Source organism: Drosophila simulans, chromosome X (genome assembly GCF_016746395.2).
Source record: "Drosophila simulans strain w501 chromosome X, Prin_Dsim_3.1, whole genome shotgun sequence".
Taxonomy (NCBI): Eukaryota; Metazoa; Arthropoda; class Insecta; order Diptera; family Drosophilidae; genus Drosophila; species Drosophila simulans.
This window is the reverse complement of record NC_052525.2, coordinates 9,778,448-9,794,481: the sequence shown is the minus strand read 5'-3', so window position 1 is coordinate 9,794,481 and position 16,034 is coordinate 9,778,448. Positions and strand designations below refer to the sequence as shown.

The following is a 16,034-nucleotide window of genomic DNA, read 5'->3' as shown; positions in this document are numbered from 1 at the left end:
ATTAAAGAGAGATTAGTAGTATAAGCGACTAATAATGTTACTTTTCATATTGCCAAAATATTTTGTATGAGAAAACCAAAAGCAAACAATTTTTGTGTTTTTGCGCTATTTGTGTTGAGGAGGAAGCATTACTGAAATTTGCATAAATTTGCATAATTTTCGGTGAACCGAAAATCATAATGGGCGTGGACAATGGGCTCATAAATTGAGTTTAGCCGAAAATAGAAGAGGCCACAAAAAAAAAAAAAAGAAGACAGTAAACCCAGCACAACGTTTATGAAGCAATCAATTTGCACAAGAATTCATCAAAGGTGCGGAAATTCGCCAGGTGAGATGATCACCTGTCGCAAAAGGAACAAGTTCTCATTGTTCTGGCGATTTGAAAGGCGTCACAAATAAGTTATGACTTCGGCACGCATTGTTCGATCGTCTCTGGTAAATCTGGCAAATATCAATGATAATGGCATCCCAAAATCAATATCTAAACAATTAAACGAACCCCGCACAAAATTTGCATCCGTATACGTTCTTTTTGGCCAGTTTTATTGCTCCACTTTTCGGATTCTTGGCACTACGGGTATATAAGATCATCGTAACCGGCGACAGATCAGCACAAATTGTCCAGTCCCCTCAAGCACAACTTACTCAAAAAGAACAAAGTTTGAAAACATGAAGGTGAGTTGAAGGTCGCAAGGATACGAAACAAAGGATAGCTGACCAAATTGTTAATGCACAATAACGAAACAAATACAAGTTCAAGTTTTCAAGTTTTTTTTTATGTGAAAATAAGTAGAATGTTGAAATATAAAAACAGTAATAATCAAAAAACAGTGTGATGCAAAATTTGTGAAGAAAAAGTGATCTTAATTGTGTTCTGGTTTTTTTATCGTCTGATGCCCATAAAAATGGCTTTTAATTTGAAAATCGCCTAAATTGCTTTACATTTTGATGTTGCAATAAATAAATAATAAATTTTTTTATGAACGTGCACAAAAAGTGCAGTTTAAATGTATAACTGATGTTAATTTGGTATAAATATATTATAGATATATATAAAAAGGCGAATAGATAGATTGTTAGATATTTGGATAAATAGATAGTTAGATGGTAAGATAGTATAGTCAAACATTTAGATTGTAGATAGATAGATAGATAGCTAGATAGATAGATAGATGGATAGATTGATTGATAGATAGATAGCAAGATAGTAAGATACTTAGATAGTTAGATAGTTAGATACTTAGATAGTTAGATAGTATTAGATTGATAGATAATAGATTGATCTATCAATCCTCAAAGTATAGGTGGATATTTTTAGTTCCTCTTCGCTAGATCCTCAAATTGGGATCCTAGACCAAAAATATAACCTATCCTCCATTTTGAATTTGCTTTTTTTAACTGACCATTTCCGATCATTACCATCCCTGCAGTTCTTCATCGCCGCCTTCCTGATCGCCGCCTGCGTGGCCCTCGTCCAGAGCAGTGTCATCTACTCGCCGGTGTCCTCCGTTCCGGTGGTCCGTTCCGTGCCCGTTGTCCGCTCCGTTCCGGTGGTGCGCAGTGTGCCTGTGGTCCGCCATGTGCCGGTGGTGCGCCGCGTCAACGTGGTCGAGTCCGTTCCAGTGGTGCCCTCCGTGGTGCGCGTTGGACACGCCGCCGTCTACGATGCCCCACTGGTGCAGTCCTATGGTGGATGGTTGAAGCAGAAGTAGAAGGATAACACTCATGTACTTTTGATGCGAAATAAACACTGAATAGAACGAACAAATATATATGTACTAGCAAAACTCAAATGGCGACACTTTCCATATGATTTTAAATATTTATTTATATAAGTTAAGCGTTAAGTTGAACTGAAGACTTGAGCCAAACTTGTTTCGAGATTGCAGAGCTCCTCAACAGCTGCATTCCATGCATGGATCAATTAACAGACCATAATAGACCGACCCAAGATCATAATCACGATTAGCCAACCATTTCTTGGATATTACTTGAATTCCCACCAATCTGATCTGCCCACTGAAAATCTCTTTTTTTGGTATAAATTAATGGTGCATAATGCGTTTCTTAACCGAAAAGCATAACTAATTTGAACAATTTGATAGTATTTTATAAAGATCATGAGCTGTTGTTATAAACTGAGTAAAAATATGATTCTAAATGGATATATATATATATATATATATCAGTTGATTAACTTAAATATTTGTATAAATAAACATCGGTTTATTGCTGTAAGTATGCAGCTATTTAAAATGCGCCGACCGATATCACTGATCCGACCCGTTGGCCAATTTTACAACATCTTTGGCCTATTGGGCCAACATAATGCGTTTTACATGGCTCAAAGATGCGACTGATGGCTTGCATAATGATATAAATACCTGCATAAAGATGGAATATAGCCACCATCAATGAGATGATGGTTCGGGTTGACAACAGATTCCGATTCGGATTCACCTTGAAATTGCCGGATGAAGTGGAATGTAATGGGTTGCGATGGATTGGATTGGGTTGGGTTGGGTTGGGTTAGGTTGTCGCTTTGGTTTATGACAGACTGCCGGCCGCCTGGTGAGGCAACCGCTCTGCAGCTCGCCCGTGTATGCAAATTGAATTGACCAAAATCCAAATCGAAATCAAAATCAAAATGAAAACGAAAACCTAAAGCATAAAACATAAGATGCCGAAAAAAAAAAAGAAATATGAAAGCCCCATTCCGAGCTTATCACTAACGTAGCGTCTCATTTTCATGCTAATTGTGGGAGCCCCATTCGGAATTTGGGAAATGCAGCGTAAGACTTGACGAAACTGAAACTGGTAGCCGAATCCGAATCCGAATCCGAATCCAACTGGGTATGGAAGAACCAACCACGGATTGGCACTTTTGGGTGCGTCCAAAAGTGAGCATTTGGTGAAAATCGAAATGAAAACGAAAGCCCATCATGATGATGCTCATCATCTTGGCGACGATGATGACGATGATGGGTAGTTTGGAAATGTTAATGAAACGCCTTTTGTTCGCCCTTGGTGGCTTCCATCGTATAAAAGACTTGGTCTCCAATCGATCGGACATCAGTCGCTGCTCATCGGCACTCGAGGCGTTTTTTTTTTGGAATTGGTATCATCGCATCAAGTGGATTAGTAGTCAGCATGAAGGTGAGCTGCTCACAATGTCCTGTGCCGGCAAATATCCTATTTTTTTATCCAAACTGATTTGAAAAGTGACAAAGTGAACTCAGTTCAAATTCTTTCGAACTGAAGAAGTGATAGTTAATATTCATTATTATTTTTTTTTATTAAATACAAAGTGCGCTAAAGAATATCAGAAGATGAAAAATGAAAATATTTAAACAAAGAATGAATACAAAGTATATCCATTTGGAAAATACTGTTTATGAAGATCAAAGATCCTTTAAGGATATAGAAAAAACCAGCGATGAAACTCTACTTCCTAATTGGAAAACATAACAATTAATGAACTTTATATAATTTTTGACATCCTTGAAGGATGCCCCATGACACATGATTAACACTCTGCCATCCTTCCAGGTCTTCGTTTGCATGTGTGCTCTGTTCGCTGTGGCCAACGCTGGCTTCCTGGGACTCCTCGGCGGTGGCGGTGGAGGCGGCGGTGGCGGCCTTAACCTCGGAGGCGGTGGTGGCAACGGAGGCGGCGGTGGTGGCAACGGAGGCGGCGGTGGTGGTGGTGGCGGTCGCGGCTACGGCGGCCATGGACCAAGTGGCCCAGTCCAGGTGGTCAAGGTGATCCACCAGCAGGGCGGCGGCGGCGGTGGCGGCGTTGGCTACTCCTCCGGCGCTAGCTATGGCGGCGGCTATGGCTACGAAGCTGCTCCCCAGGTCTTCAAGGTGAAGGTCATCTCTGGCGGCAGCGGCGGTGGCTATGGACCCGCTCCTGGACCCGTTTATCTGCCTCCAGCTGGGCCCGCCCCCTCCTCCGTCAAGGTGATCAAGATCCTGCAGGAGTCCGCTCCCATTGTGAGTGCCCCGCTGGTCGAGAGCGCCCCGCAGATCGTCAAGGTGGTGAATGTGGCATCTGGACCCGTGGCTGGACCCTCTTTCATCGGCGGCTCTTCGGTTGGCGGCGGTGCCGTGTCCCAGGTCATCAAGGTCGTTCACGAGAGCCACGACAGCGGTATCTCGTCGGGTGGCTACTCGGCCGGTGGTTACTCCTCCGGTGGTTACTCTTCGGGTGGAGCCACCAAGGTGGTGCGTGTGATCCATGAGCACTCCGCTCCAGCTGCCGGTCCCGCCTATGCCCCCATCGATGTGCCCGCACCAGTGGCTGCACCAGTCGCTTCTTACCTGCCTCCTCAGGAGATCGCTGCTCCGGCTCCAGTTTATGCTGCTCCCGCTCCGGCTCCAGTTTACGCTGCTCCCGCTCCAGCTCCAGTTTACGCTGCTCCCGCTCCAGCTCCAGTGTACTCCGCACCTGCTCCCGCTCCAGTGTACTCTGCTCCTGCTCCCGCTCCAGTTTACGCTGCTCCCGCTCCAGCTCCAGTGTACTCTGCTCCTGCTCCCGCTCCAGTGTACTCTGCACCTGCTCCCGCTCCAGTTTTCTCCGCACCTGCTCCCGCTCCAGTTTACTCCGCTCCTGCCCCGGCTCCAGTCTATGCCGCCCCAGCGCCCGCTCCCGTCCTGAGTGTGCCACATCCCGCTCCTGCACCCGTTTTTGCTCCCGAGGAGCAGTCCCTGCCCATCGGCCACGCCCCTGCCCAGACCTACGGCCCACCGGGTTACTAGAGAGATTGGCCATCTAACGAAGGACCTTCCTGCTAACTACATCGACAGCATATTACCATTCCTACACAACGCCATGAGTTAATTTAAGACATTTTTTTTACAACACATTTTTTTGTTACCAAATACATAGACAATTCCAAAAAAAATCCAATTTTCTTTTTCAATTCTATAGTCGCCTTTATAAAAAGGTTCAAAATGGATTATCTTCTATCCGCCAAAAGTATTATTTTAGCCATCGATTAATTCTTGTTACTATAAAAAACAAAGTTGCTTTTTATTACTACTTCTTGAAAGAAATGTAAACATTTATCCGAGCTAAGACATGCAAACTATCATGAATGCAACGCACCAGATAAAATACAAACTATACTATTTGTTAAGATAAAAGACGAGCTCATTTACAAATTGTAAGTTTTTACTACTTATGCGATTTGCATAAATTGGCAAAGGAAAAAGAAACGGCGTTTGTCTCTTTCCCTTCGCGCATTTCAGCCAAAATGCAAATCACTCATATTTTTGAGTTAAAGATTGCCAAAGCATTATCATATCAACGGTCCCACAGATTAGCAAATATTACACATTTCTCTTCACCAGCTCACATATATATATATTATAAACTATAAACACACAGTTTAGCGGCATAACATGAAAAAAAAAGAAAAAAATGTTTTGCCTGGTGGATCACGGGTCATTAATACGATATTATGATTCGCTTTTTATTGTTTCATAACTCTCTGGCTTTTTAAGGTGATCGTTTTGTTTTATTTATTTCAGACACAAAGCATCGATTGTGGTTTATTGTGGTGGCGGTTGTGTGGTGATTACGTCTATTCGGCAGCCTTGACTAACGCTTCGGCGACCTCCACGGCAATGGCAGCCTGGGCCTTGGCCTGCAAAGAAAGGATCGGTGGTAAGTGTCGGTTAGATAGCTTCAGAAGGTACAATAGTACTTAGAGATATTTCAAAGATTTACGGAATGCAAAAGCAACTCAAACAAAAGTGTACTCATGAAAATATCGAATGGGTAAGCGATATGTTAAGAGCAAACATGTTTGCACAAAGTATATCAGTTATCAACAAAAAAGGATGGGCACATGGAAATCGTTCATCGTGAATGGTGGAATCAGTGTTTCCATCAAAAGAGTCTGTTTGAGTTGTACTTCTGGACCACTTTCTACTTTCTAGACACTACTCCATGCAGCTTCTTGACTAGATTCGTACCTTTTCGTCGCCAGCGGAGCTGAGCTGTGACTGGTATTTCGCGAGCAGCTGGCGCGCCTCGTTGGCATCGATGTCCTCGATGTTGTGGGCCTCCTCGGCCAGAACCTGAACGGAGGAGTCCTCGTTGACGGTGACGGAGCCGCTGGAGACGAAGAACTTGAGGGTCTTGCCATCGTTTTCCACCACCTGGACAACGCCGGGCTTCAGGACAGCTGGAATAGCAAAGAGATTCGCCAGCGGTGATATAACCATTTCGAGGCAATGGGAACCGAATGATGGAACTTACCCAGAGTGGGCACGTGCTTGGCCAGGATGCCGAAGGATCCCGAGAAGGAGGGCACATCGATTTGGCGCACCACAGCGGCATCGTAGAAGGTTTTGTTGGCGGCGGCGAAGGTCAGCTTCATCTCATCCGAGTAGCTGCGGTTCTGGGCCAAACGGGCGCCGCGGGCGGCCAGCAAACGGGCGTTCTTGACGAAGGACATTTTGGGCTGCAACGAGAGGATACATTTTGGATTAAAACTCCATTCCCCGCCAGCCAGCCAGCATAACAACAAAATAACCAAATTATGTAACTTTGTAGGTTAGGCGGCGGCTGCTATTGCGTTTCCCCAGCTTAAATTTCGATCTCTTTGCATTGAAAATCCTCGGGCAAGTTGATCAGTGGACTACCCCTCAATTTATCAGTTATTTTCACCTGTTTTTATTTCGGTTTGATAGCGAAAAACACGAGAAAACTTCAGTGATCAGCCGCTGTTTTTGCGAAAAACGTTCCAGTTAGAGTGACCAGCCGGGAATACAAAAGTTATCTGGCAATAACGCGTTTTTACGATATTTGGAAGACACGATAGAAAACAACATTTTAATTGCAACATAGGCACTTCCAAATAAAAAGTTTAATCACTTCACACATAATAATAAAGTGTTTTAATAATAATAATAAGGTGCCTTAGTCAATAAAAAAATATTAATGACAAATAAACATTTAGTGGTCACTCTAATTCTTTAAATTCAATAGTCTGGCATCGCCATTTCAGCAGCTTACATTTAATGTATGTTGTTTTTGAGTGTACATTAAAAATTATATGTTTAAGAAAAAACTATTTATTCCTAAAATTCTAAGTAAAAAAAAATAAAATTTACCTGATAAGATAAAGACTTTGATTAATTACGGTGTGATTACATGGCCAAACCATGCGACCATTTCTGCTGTTATGAATCTGGTGTTTTTGATTTTGTTTAATCCCCTTTTTATTATTTTCTTTTTTTTTTTTAATTACATCTATTTGTAAAAGTTGGGAATTTTTTCGCATCTCACGCAGCTTTTAACCGCGCAACTTTCAAAACTGGCGTTAGCGAATATTTTTGGCAACCGCATAGCCTGGTCCCACTGGCACAGGCAGCACAACAACAAATTCCAATTGGAAATAGAAACGAAACAATGCAGATTGCTGCATTATTATACAAGTGAAGAAGAAGAGAGTGCCATTTTCGGCTGCTATTTGTGCACGTCCCTGTGCCTGTGTGTGAGTGTGTGTGCGTCGCGTGTGTGCTCTGCGCTGAGGTGTTTGTTGGCGAACGACAGCGAAAGGCGACAAGCAAACAAACAAACAAGCAACACACAGGACGTAAGTGCTTGCAACATTTACCCAAGTTTGTCACCCACTCGCGCCCTCTCTGTCGCACCTGCAAGCGAAACGCAGTTGCGAAAAACAACAGTGTTTCCCCATGTTTGTGCTTGTGTGTATAGATAGCTGTCTATATATTTTTCGCTCTGCTTATTTTCTAGTTTGTTTTGTTATATCTTCTATTTTGCTTGGCTCTGCGTGTGTGTGTATAGGTGTCTTAGCAAATTGCGCCTTTCAGTTGGAAAAACTCTGCAAAAAATGGAAACAGAAAGCTTGCCTTAAAGTTCATTCCTCACACACACAGCTGACTTTGTTGTGGAAAAAGGGAGCGAAGAAGAGAAGGATTTTCTGCTTTTTGTTTGTTGCACACACACAAACCCCCATACACATGTGAACGAGCAGCTGTAGCGCGCATGTGTATGTGTTTGTGTATTTTTGTTTACCTCTCTCTCCGCCGTCACACTCTCACTCACTCTCTTCTCCGCTGTCTTGCCCTCTGCCTGCGTCGCAGTCGCCAGCGGCGTCGCAACGCAATATATTTCATGTTATTTCTGATAAGAGACGCAACCGCAATCGGTCTATATAAACATATATACAACTGATCCGATCCTTAGCTATTGACCCCAAGTAGCGGTGCGAGCGGGATGGCAACATCGCAAAGAAGAAACGGCACAAAACAACAATGTTGGGTCGTTGCTCCTCTTTTTGCTTCTTCGCTTTCATCTTCTGCTCCTTTTGTTTTTGTTACGGTTCTTTTAGATACTTCGAAAAGTGTATACCCTTCGTACAATCTAATTTAAGCAAAACTATAGAGTTTCTTGTCATCTGATCTTTATGGTTAGTTCTCAAGCTCAATATTGAATAATATTAGGCTGCATTTGATTTTTATATTTAATATTAAAAAACCATCCATAATAATCCTCAAAAATAATGTTCAGTTTAGTAAAGTAAATGACATTCTACTTGCGTTTTAAAATTTGTTTTCTAATTAGTTCGTTTATTTGTTTTGGAACCAATAGCCCAAGCAATACTCTACCTTCTGGTCAAATAACAACAAATAGCAAATGGTGAGAAACAACGCAAAAGTTGACTTTTTGGCTAAGAAGAAGAAGCCGCAGACGAAGAACAAACAGTAAACAATAATCGCTCGCAAATGAAGTTCAGAGATTGTGGCAAATTATAATTACGGTCATTAATGCGTATTTCAACCTAGAATGACAACAACAAAGCAAACAACTGATGGTGCAGATTAATTTTGCGGTTTTTTTGTAGCTGGTTTTCATCTGTTGCAAGCGCTGTGCCGTTAGTTTTTTCTTCTTGCTTTCGTCGCGTTTTGGCATACAATCGCGATACCGTTACACGGCTGCCGCTTGTTGCTGTTGTTTTTGCCAACACTGTTTGCACGCACAGTGGCTGTCACAAAAATACGACCCCTTCGATTCATGGTAACTATTGAAACATAATAAACCGGAATGTCATTTTATAATTATGGTTTGGTGGTTTGTACATTTGTGGCCTGCACAGTGTCGCACACATTAAAATGTAAGATGTAGGCAAAAGTCTTTCTGTAATTGTTGCTACCCACGTTTGAAGTCAGGACTGGAAAGAGATGGCGAGAGTGCAATAAGAATAACACGGCTTACAGTTCTAACGGCACTTGCAGTTTGGACTCACCTTGCTTATTTTCATTTCTTCCCACCTCCTCCTGCCCACCTTGTTCGGCTCTTCTGTATTCTTCTGTCTTGATTGCAACTGTAAATTGCACGTAATTTGTTTGTTCATTGAGCACGCATTATGCGTTTCGTTCAATTGTTGCTTTCTGAGCTTTTCTAGTTTGTATTCTTTTTGTATTTTGTCCTTTATCGCCGACTCTGCTGCCACCTGCTGCGTCGCAGTCGCCGTCGCTGCCGGCATCGGCAGCGCCACTCTGCTTCAGATTTTTTGTTTTGTACCAAAAGCAGCGTCATTTGCCATCCGCATTTCGCGCTGCGCGCTTTGCTTTTCGCTTGTCCGTTTTTTTTTTGTCGTGTGAATAGAAGAAGAAGAGTGGTCAAGAAGTAAACAAAATAGCTAACATTAAGGTGCAATAAATTGAATAGAAATCCGTTTGTTTCGGCCGAAATAATTGAGTAAAGCGAGCCAAAGAAATCGCCAAGTGAGTTTACGTTTTTTTATCTCCTTTTTTTTCTGTGTGGTTCAGTGAACTTCTTGTTACTTTATATTAATCAAGTTGCCCCGGCAAAAGTGCTAATTAATTAACTAATTGAACAGAAGGGCGCAATTTGGATCTCTTTGTTGTCTGCGTTTCAAGTGCATTTCCCTTTTGCACCCACTCTCTCTCTCACTCTTCTCTCCTGCTCCCGCCGCCTCTCCTTCGTTCGCTCTTTGTTCTGCCCGTTCGCTCCTTTTGCATTTTCTTTGTTCAAGCCAACGGCGCAGGCAGCGGCGCAGCGTCGACGTCGGCAGCGGCAGTCGATTTGCATTTGGAGATTGAGCAGAAGGCGGCATTGTGATAAAGAAGTGTGTGCAGCAGGAGGGGCGGATAAAGGAGTGTGTGCAGCGGGGAACGGGACCCAATTATACATTACTTTTTTCGCACGGTAATCTCAAGTTTGGTAATTTAGTAACTTTTGTTACAAAAAGTATTGAAAAAAATCGTTATATTGTATAATTGTTAATTTGACATGTTATGTGGTGTTAGGAAACTTCACTACTGTTAAACTTATGCACAATTACATATGCATGTATGTATGTACATATGTATGTATGTATGTACATATGTGTGTATGTATGTACTTAGACAGTTTGCCAAATTTGCAGGCCACCACTGTATCGCCCATTGATTTGTACCTACTAGTATCTATAGGTTTAATCGGTCATTGTCTGCGTCCGACTTCCTCATACCAAAGCCCCTCTACATATTCCAATATACCGCTTATCAATCGGTAAACATCGACGCGGTCAGTGAATAACAATTAACTACTTTGACAGGAGTTAGTGGGAACAAAGAACACATCAAAGGCGCGCATCTGGTATGAATAATAGATGGGAATCGGAATCCGGACATTATTCATGGGCATTCGCATCCATTCATGGCTGCCACGAGATCAGCCCCATTTAAATGGGCGCCCTACCTGGTCCCCAAATGGATTCATACTCAATTCTGATTTCGGCGTTTACCGCATGGCATTGCTACGCCTATTAATCATTTAGCACTCGAAGGCGCTAATAGAAAGAGTGTTCTCGTAGGAGGGTTCTTCACTGGCTTCTCCAGATCCATCTGGTGGATGTAGAACCACAGCTAAGGTGCAGTTCTGCATTCATTTCCATATAAAAAGAGATATAGTTGTGATATACACCCATTAGTTTTGTACGTTAATGAACTTCCCAACCACCTAGCGGCTTCACTGGCTAAACCGACGACAAAGACTGGAGAGGCGTCATCCGGGAGACCTTTGGAGATCACTCATGTTAAAGTCAAAAAATATATATTTGGTGTGCTATTATTAAAGCAATAACTTGTCATAATATAGTTCTTATAGAAGTCTTTACATTATTAAAGCCTAAACCGCATAGTGTTAAAGTGAATGGCATCTGAGTTTCTTGACAAGAATGGCCTTGTATCTCAATTCCTCTCGATTACAGGGTATACTTTGATTTGGCAAACTGGACTGTCTATTTTTTTGCGCTTTGTTTGGTTTCCGGGGCGGCAATTATCCATGTGTGTGTGTGTGTGGGTTGCCCACTGGAATTACCAGCGCCGGAGGCAAGGAGATTGCAAATGGAAATCAATAATGGAAAGGCCCCAGCCATATCTGTTAGCCAAAGCCACATAGCCTATATTATGGCCCACTCTCTTACACTTGTTGTGTTCGGTTCTGTGCTGTTGTTTCTCTGCTCTGCTCTGCTTTTCCTTGGCTCGAATTCAGCTTTTTGCATAACAGATATAACAAACAAACAAACATATGCATTATTAATTTCGCCTTTTGTTTTCCACTTGCAGTATTCTTTGGCTGGAAATCTGATATAGCCGGGCATCGGAATCGGGCTTGGATTCAGAATCGGAATCGGAATTGAAATCAGATATATTCGAATCAAAAATCGCACGCGGCAAGTGACTTGAAACGCAGAAATCATTGTTCAATGACAGCAGCCGCGGCAGGTTTTACCGCTGCTGCTACTGCGTCTGCTGCTGGCCACGCCCCTACCGCATCCGCCCCCAAAGCCGAGCCCATTGCAGCGGATAAAGCCAAAGTGCACAGTTAACAAAGCAACCGAAACTGGAAGATTTAGTTGTGGTCCTGGTCAAGGTAAGGAGTAAACACTAGTAACGCTTTAAATCACACTGACAATAGTATCTATATGTATGTATATAAAACTTTCTCCAAACCAAACATTACACATTCACATTAGTTAATATATATTGGCTTTAAAAATGCTTGAAACACCCGTGAACCGACTAAACATCGCAATAAAAACCAAAACTAAGCAAGCTTGCACACACGATCATTTCGGCTTACCCTACACCATTTTGTAAATCAAGTAAAAGTGACTCTTTTGCTGTGAACCAATGACTGATTAGCAACTTCCTGTTTACAGAACGAGGACCACTTTTAGGACAGACAATCGCAGGAGATTTGCAGTCTATAACGTTCGCATATAGAGGCCCAAAGAGACAAAGGATATCATACGTCACGATGGTGAAGACGTTTCAGGCCTATCTACCGTCCACGAATCGGACATACTCATGTGTTCACTGCCGCGCCCACCTCGCCTCCCACGACGAGCTGATATCGAAGTCGTTTCAGGGTAGCCAGGGACCGGCCTATCTGTTCAACTCGGTGGTGAACGTGGCCTGTGGCCAGACGGAGGAGCGGGTGCTCCTGACCGGCCTCCATGCGGTGGCGGACATCTACTGCGAGTGCTGCAAGACGCCGCTGGGCTGGAAATATGAGCACGCCTACGAGTCCAGCCAAAAGTACAAGGAGGGCAAGTTCATCATTGAGCTGGCGCACATGATCAAGGAGAACGGCTGGGATTGAAGGGCTGTCCGTGTGATGGGCTGATTAATGAGGAGCACATCCGTAACAGGATCAGGAAAACAGGAACAGCAGCAACAGCGGCGGCGGCGGCGGCAGCGGCGGGAAAAGCAGCGAGTTCACCACACAAAAAACGAAACACACACGCGGCAAATTGCAGACAAAGAGTGTTTAAAAAATGGCTAAAGTCTGGAAAAATGCGAAGGGAGAACAGACAGAGAATAAAGTGGAAGACAGCGGAAAAGCGAGATCGATTTTTAGGGTACCACACAATATATATATGCTATTATATAGTGCATAACTCGTCGTATCTATATAGAGCAAAACAAGCAAATCAATTAAACACACAGATATACCGCACATTCGATCGAAATACACTCATTACATAAAAAGCTTGATTTCGGTTTGGGAAGGATCTCTGCGCTGGCCGCCATCTAGGATTTCCGCACTTTCATTTCGATTACCATTGCCCACTAATACCACTTTGTTTTCCCTTTACCATTTTGCGTTGCAAGTTTATTCAATTGTGTGTACTTTCTGTGCAAAATTAATTCGATGCCTTAATTCGATGATTTCAAATGTAAAGCTGGCGAAAGCCACACGCAAAACAGAACTTGCACTGCCAATTAATAAGAAAAATGTTAAGCATCCAAAAATAAAAAAATACAGAAACAGCAGAAACCATTTGAAACACATGCGAAATCAAAAATGCGGAAAACAAATTGATAACACTCACCGATATACACAAACATACACACTCAAACATTTATTAACGTAGTAGATATATTTAATAAAATTATTAAAATTAATTATTTAATGCAATTTTGCTTGAAACAAACAAAAACACACACGAAAAAGCGATATAAATTTAAACTACAAAATTGTCAATGTGCAAATGTAAAGAACAAGCGAAAAATAAAGGCGGCAAGGTGCGCGTCCCCACCGTCAGGTGGCGTTCTGGTGATATCCTCCGAATGCCATTTGACACTCGAGAATGATGCACCGGTGTGCGGTGGAAAAAGGGGGTGGGAAATGAAAGAAATTATATGAAATACAAGCATATGACATGCCTAACTTTAATAAATGAATATAAATATACACTATATATCTATCTATATATGTATATTTATCAAAGAGAGAAATGCGTATTTATGTCGCAAAATATCGTACATTAATCAAATCGAAGGAAAGCCGGAGCTAAGCAAGAAAATAAATATATGTATAACGGCGGAAAAAGAAAAGAGCATATTTTTAAAGCAGAACGGATTATGAAATATGAATATGCAAAAAATAACTGCCAAGAACTATTTAAGTTAAATGATGTTCTCTAAGTAGTTATATTAATGTATCTGAGGAATATATTTTGTGGTAGAATTAAAACTAACTAGAATAAAACGAGAAACAAGAAAACAGAATACAGCAACAGAATTCAATAAAAAAAAACAAATTCAGAAATCAAATCCCTTTCGAAAACGAGTAACATTGAAATCGCTGAACCTTATTTGTGTCCTTAATTTCATCTTCTTAAGCAATTGGCCGTACTTAAGCTCGATCTATATATATATATATACATATATATATATATATCATTCCAACATATAACCTAGTTTTGTCAAAGCTTTGAGCTTTGTTCGACCATTTAGGCATTGACTACTGTACTCCATGCATGTGATGCACCATGAACGAAACACAAATTTTGAAAACGGAATTCATAGAAAAACGAAAAACCAACTGATGTTAGTATTTACATACATACATGTCACTATACATACTTGCATACATACATAAAACGAGACCACCTTTACATTAAAAAAATAAATAAAATACAAAAACCTACAAACATCAAAACACATCCAAATACAGTCAGCGACATGAAACGCATGCAGCCGATTAAGATGTATTAAAATCTCAATTCAAGATTGCAATAAAGCGCATTTTTAGCTCAACAAATCAAAGTTGTTATTCTTTTGGTTGAGCCATACAATATTTTATTTGTGTCTTCAGTGTATTTGCTACAACATGTGGTGTTTTCAGTGTACGCTTGTGTGTAGTGTTCCTATCAAAACATTGTTCATAACCTGTTTTTGGTTTAGTGTACATTTAGTGTTAATTCAAATTCAATTTCAAATTCTGCGTATTTTAAGTAGTGTTAATTGGCAAAACTAATTGTAAATCGCAATAGATAACGTGCAACGTGTGTAAAGTATGTAAATTCGTAGCCAATTCAACGGAGTATCAGTTATAAAGCATCGTGATAATGTGGCGAATCATTATCAACGTCGAGAAACCAAGCCTTGTGAAATGTAACTGTAACAATGTGTACGCGCTTTGGGGGGACTGTACTTTTACAGTCTAGTGTCATGGTTTTTGCAGCTGATCCTCCTGAACTGGGCTGTCGTCTGGTGCCCATCCGGCTTCATAAAGCATCGTGTTCATGAGTAGTGAGGAATATGGTCGAAGATGTGGCGAATCATAATAAACGTCATTTCCCGGCTTAGGTTCCTCGGATTCGGGCGAGGAACCAAGCCGTGTGCCGACTTTTCGTTGGCACTGTTGCTGTAACAATGTGTACGCGCCTTGGGGGGCTGCACTTTTAGTGTATATCCTTCTCGTGGTAGCTCCATTAAGAAAGTAGTCCAGTGTCATGGTTTTTGCAGCTGGATGATCCTCCGGCAGTTATGGAGCATCATGTGGGCAATCATTATCAATGTCGTTTCCTGGTTTGGATTCCTCGGATTATGGCGAGGAAACAACCCTTGGGCCGACGGCAGTGTAGCTGTAACGATGTGTACGCGCTTTGAGGTGACTGTACTTTTAGTGTATTTTCTTCATACTCACTTTTTTAACTAAAAATTTTGATACATTTTTGAAATTTGTTAGAGAAATGCGACCGGCCTGTAGCTCGACTCGAAGGCAACTGAAATTTCTCTAGCCTGTAGGTCGAAATACAACTTTTGTTCCAACGAAAAATTGACAGTTAATTTCTCGGCCAACTAGATGTAGTTTTTCATATTACGGGGGTTTTTTTTTGTTGTATTCACCTAGACGCCTTTGAAAATGAATTTTACATTAAGGTTTAGAGTGGATTCCTCGGATTATGGCGAGGAAACAACCCGTGTGCCGACGGCAGTGTAGCTGTAACGATGTGTACGCGCTATGAGGTGACTGTACTTTTAGTGTATTTTCTTCATGCTCACTTTTTTAACTAAAAATTTTGATACATTTTTGAAATTTGTTAGAGAAATGCGACCGGCCTGTAGCTCGACTCGAAGGCAACTGAAATTTCTCTAGCCTGTAGGTCGAAATACAACTTTTGTTCCAACGAAAAATTGACAGTTAATTTCTCGGCCAACTAGATGTAGTTTTTCATATTACGGGGGTTTTT

At 41.7% G+C, this 16,034-nt stretch overlaps 4 protein-coding genes and 2 long non-coding RNA genes across 7 annotated transcripts; 3 read left to right on the top strand and 3 right to left on the bottom strand.

Annotated features, from left to right (window-relative positions):
* Nucleotides 1–521: 521 nt before the first annotated feature.
* On the top strand, nt 522–1,793 carry LOC6739873. The gene is made up of 2 exons (XM_002076731.4): nt 522–675; nt 1,431–1,793. The coding sequence occupies exons 1-2, from the start codon at nt 670–672 to the stop codon at nt 1,710–1,712; spliced, it is 288 nt and encodes a 95-aa protein (XP_002076767.1). The 5' UTR covers nt 522–669; the 3' UTR covers nt 1,713–1,793.
* Nucleotides 1,794–3,041: 1,248 nt separating this feature from the next.
* On the top strand, nt 3,042–4,916 carry LOC6739872 (skin secretory protein xP2). The gene is made up of 2 exons (XM_039297087.2): nt 3,042–3,156; nt 3,550–4,916. Exons 1-2 carry the CDS (start codon nt 3,151–3,153, stop codon nt 4,759–4,761), a joined length of 1,218 nt encoding a protein of 405 aa, XP_039153021.1. The 5' UTR covers nt 3,042–3,150; the 3' UTR covers nt 4,762–4,916.
* A 526-nt stretch (nt 4,917–5,442) lies between these two features.
* Nucleotides 5,443–6,826, bottom strand: LOC6739871 (ATP synthase subunit delta, mitochondrial). The gene is made up of 4 exons (XM_016180964.3): nt 6,680–6,826; nt 6,269–6,473; nt 5,983–6,194; nt 5,443–5,651 (listed from the first exon to the last, which is right to left on the bottom strand). Exons 2-4 carry the CDS (start codon nt 6,465–6,467, stop codon nt 5,589–5,591), a joined length of 474 nt encoding a protein of 157 aa, XP_016038754.1. The 5' UTR covers nt 6,468–6,473; nt 6,680–6,826; the 3' UTR covers nt 5,443–5,588.
* A 542-nt stretch (nt 6,827–7,368) lies between these two features.
* Nucleotides 7,369–13,305, top strand: LOC27206580 (protein yippee-like). 2 transcript variants are annotated; one of them, XM_016180920.3, is made up of 3 exons: nt 7,369–7,610; nt 11,614–11,920; nt 12,210–13,305. In XM_016180920.3, exon 3 carries the CDS (start codon nt 12,308–12,310, stop codon nt 12,650–12,652), a length of 345 nt encoding a protein of 114 aa, XP_016038752.1. In that variant the 5' UTR covers nt 7,369–7,610; nt 11,614–11,920; nt 12,210–12,307; the 3' UTR covers nt 12,653–13,305. The 2 variants fall into 2 exon arrangements, with proteins under 2 accessions (XP_016038752.1, XP_016038750.1); XM_016180918.3 differs by lacking the exons at nt 7,369–7,610; nt 11,614–11,920 and adding an exon at nt 12,021–12,152.
* LOC123327369 lies at nt 9,050–10,211 on the bottom strand. The gene is made up of 2 exons (XR_006542101.1): nt 9,285–10,211; nt 9,050–9,209 (listed from the first exon to the last, which is right to left on the bottom strand). It is a non-coding gene; the product is annotated as an uncharacterized LOC123327369 (long non-coding RNA).
* A 1,309-nt stretch (nt 13,306–14,614) lies between the features above and the next one.
* On the bottom strand, nt 14,615–16,034 carry LOC27207390. The gene is made up of 3 exons (XR_001600404.3): nt 15,847–16,034; nt 15,488–15,784; nt 14,615–15,425 (listed from the first exon to the last, which is right to left on the bottom strand). It is a non-coding gene; the product is annotated as an uncharacterized LOC27207390 (long non-coding RNA).

Coding starts and splice junctions, on each gene's coding strand:
- LOC27206580 (XM_016180920.3), top strand. CDS start 12,308: ATGGTGAAGACGTTTCAGGCCTATCTACCGTCCACGAATCGGACATAC.
- LOC6739871 (XM_016180964.3), bottom strand. CDS start 6,467: ATGTCCTTCGTCAAGAACGCCCGTTTGCTGGCCGCCCGCGGCGCCCGT. Junction 6,195..6,268: donor CAAGCACGTGCCCACTCTGG/GTAAGTTCCATC, acceptor TTGCTATTCCAG/CTGTCCTGAAGCCCGGCGTT. Junction 5,652..5,982: donor GCTCCGCTGGCGACGAAAAG/GTACGAATCTAG, acceptor CTTTCTTTGCAG/GCCAAGGCCCAGGCTGCCAT.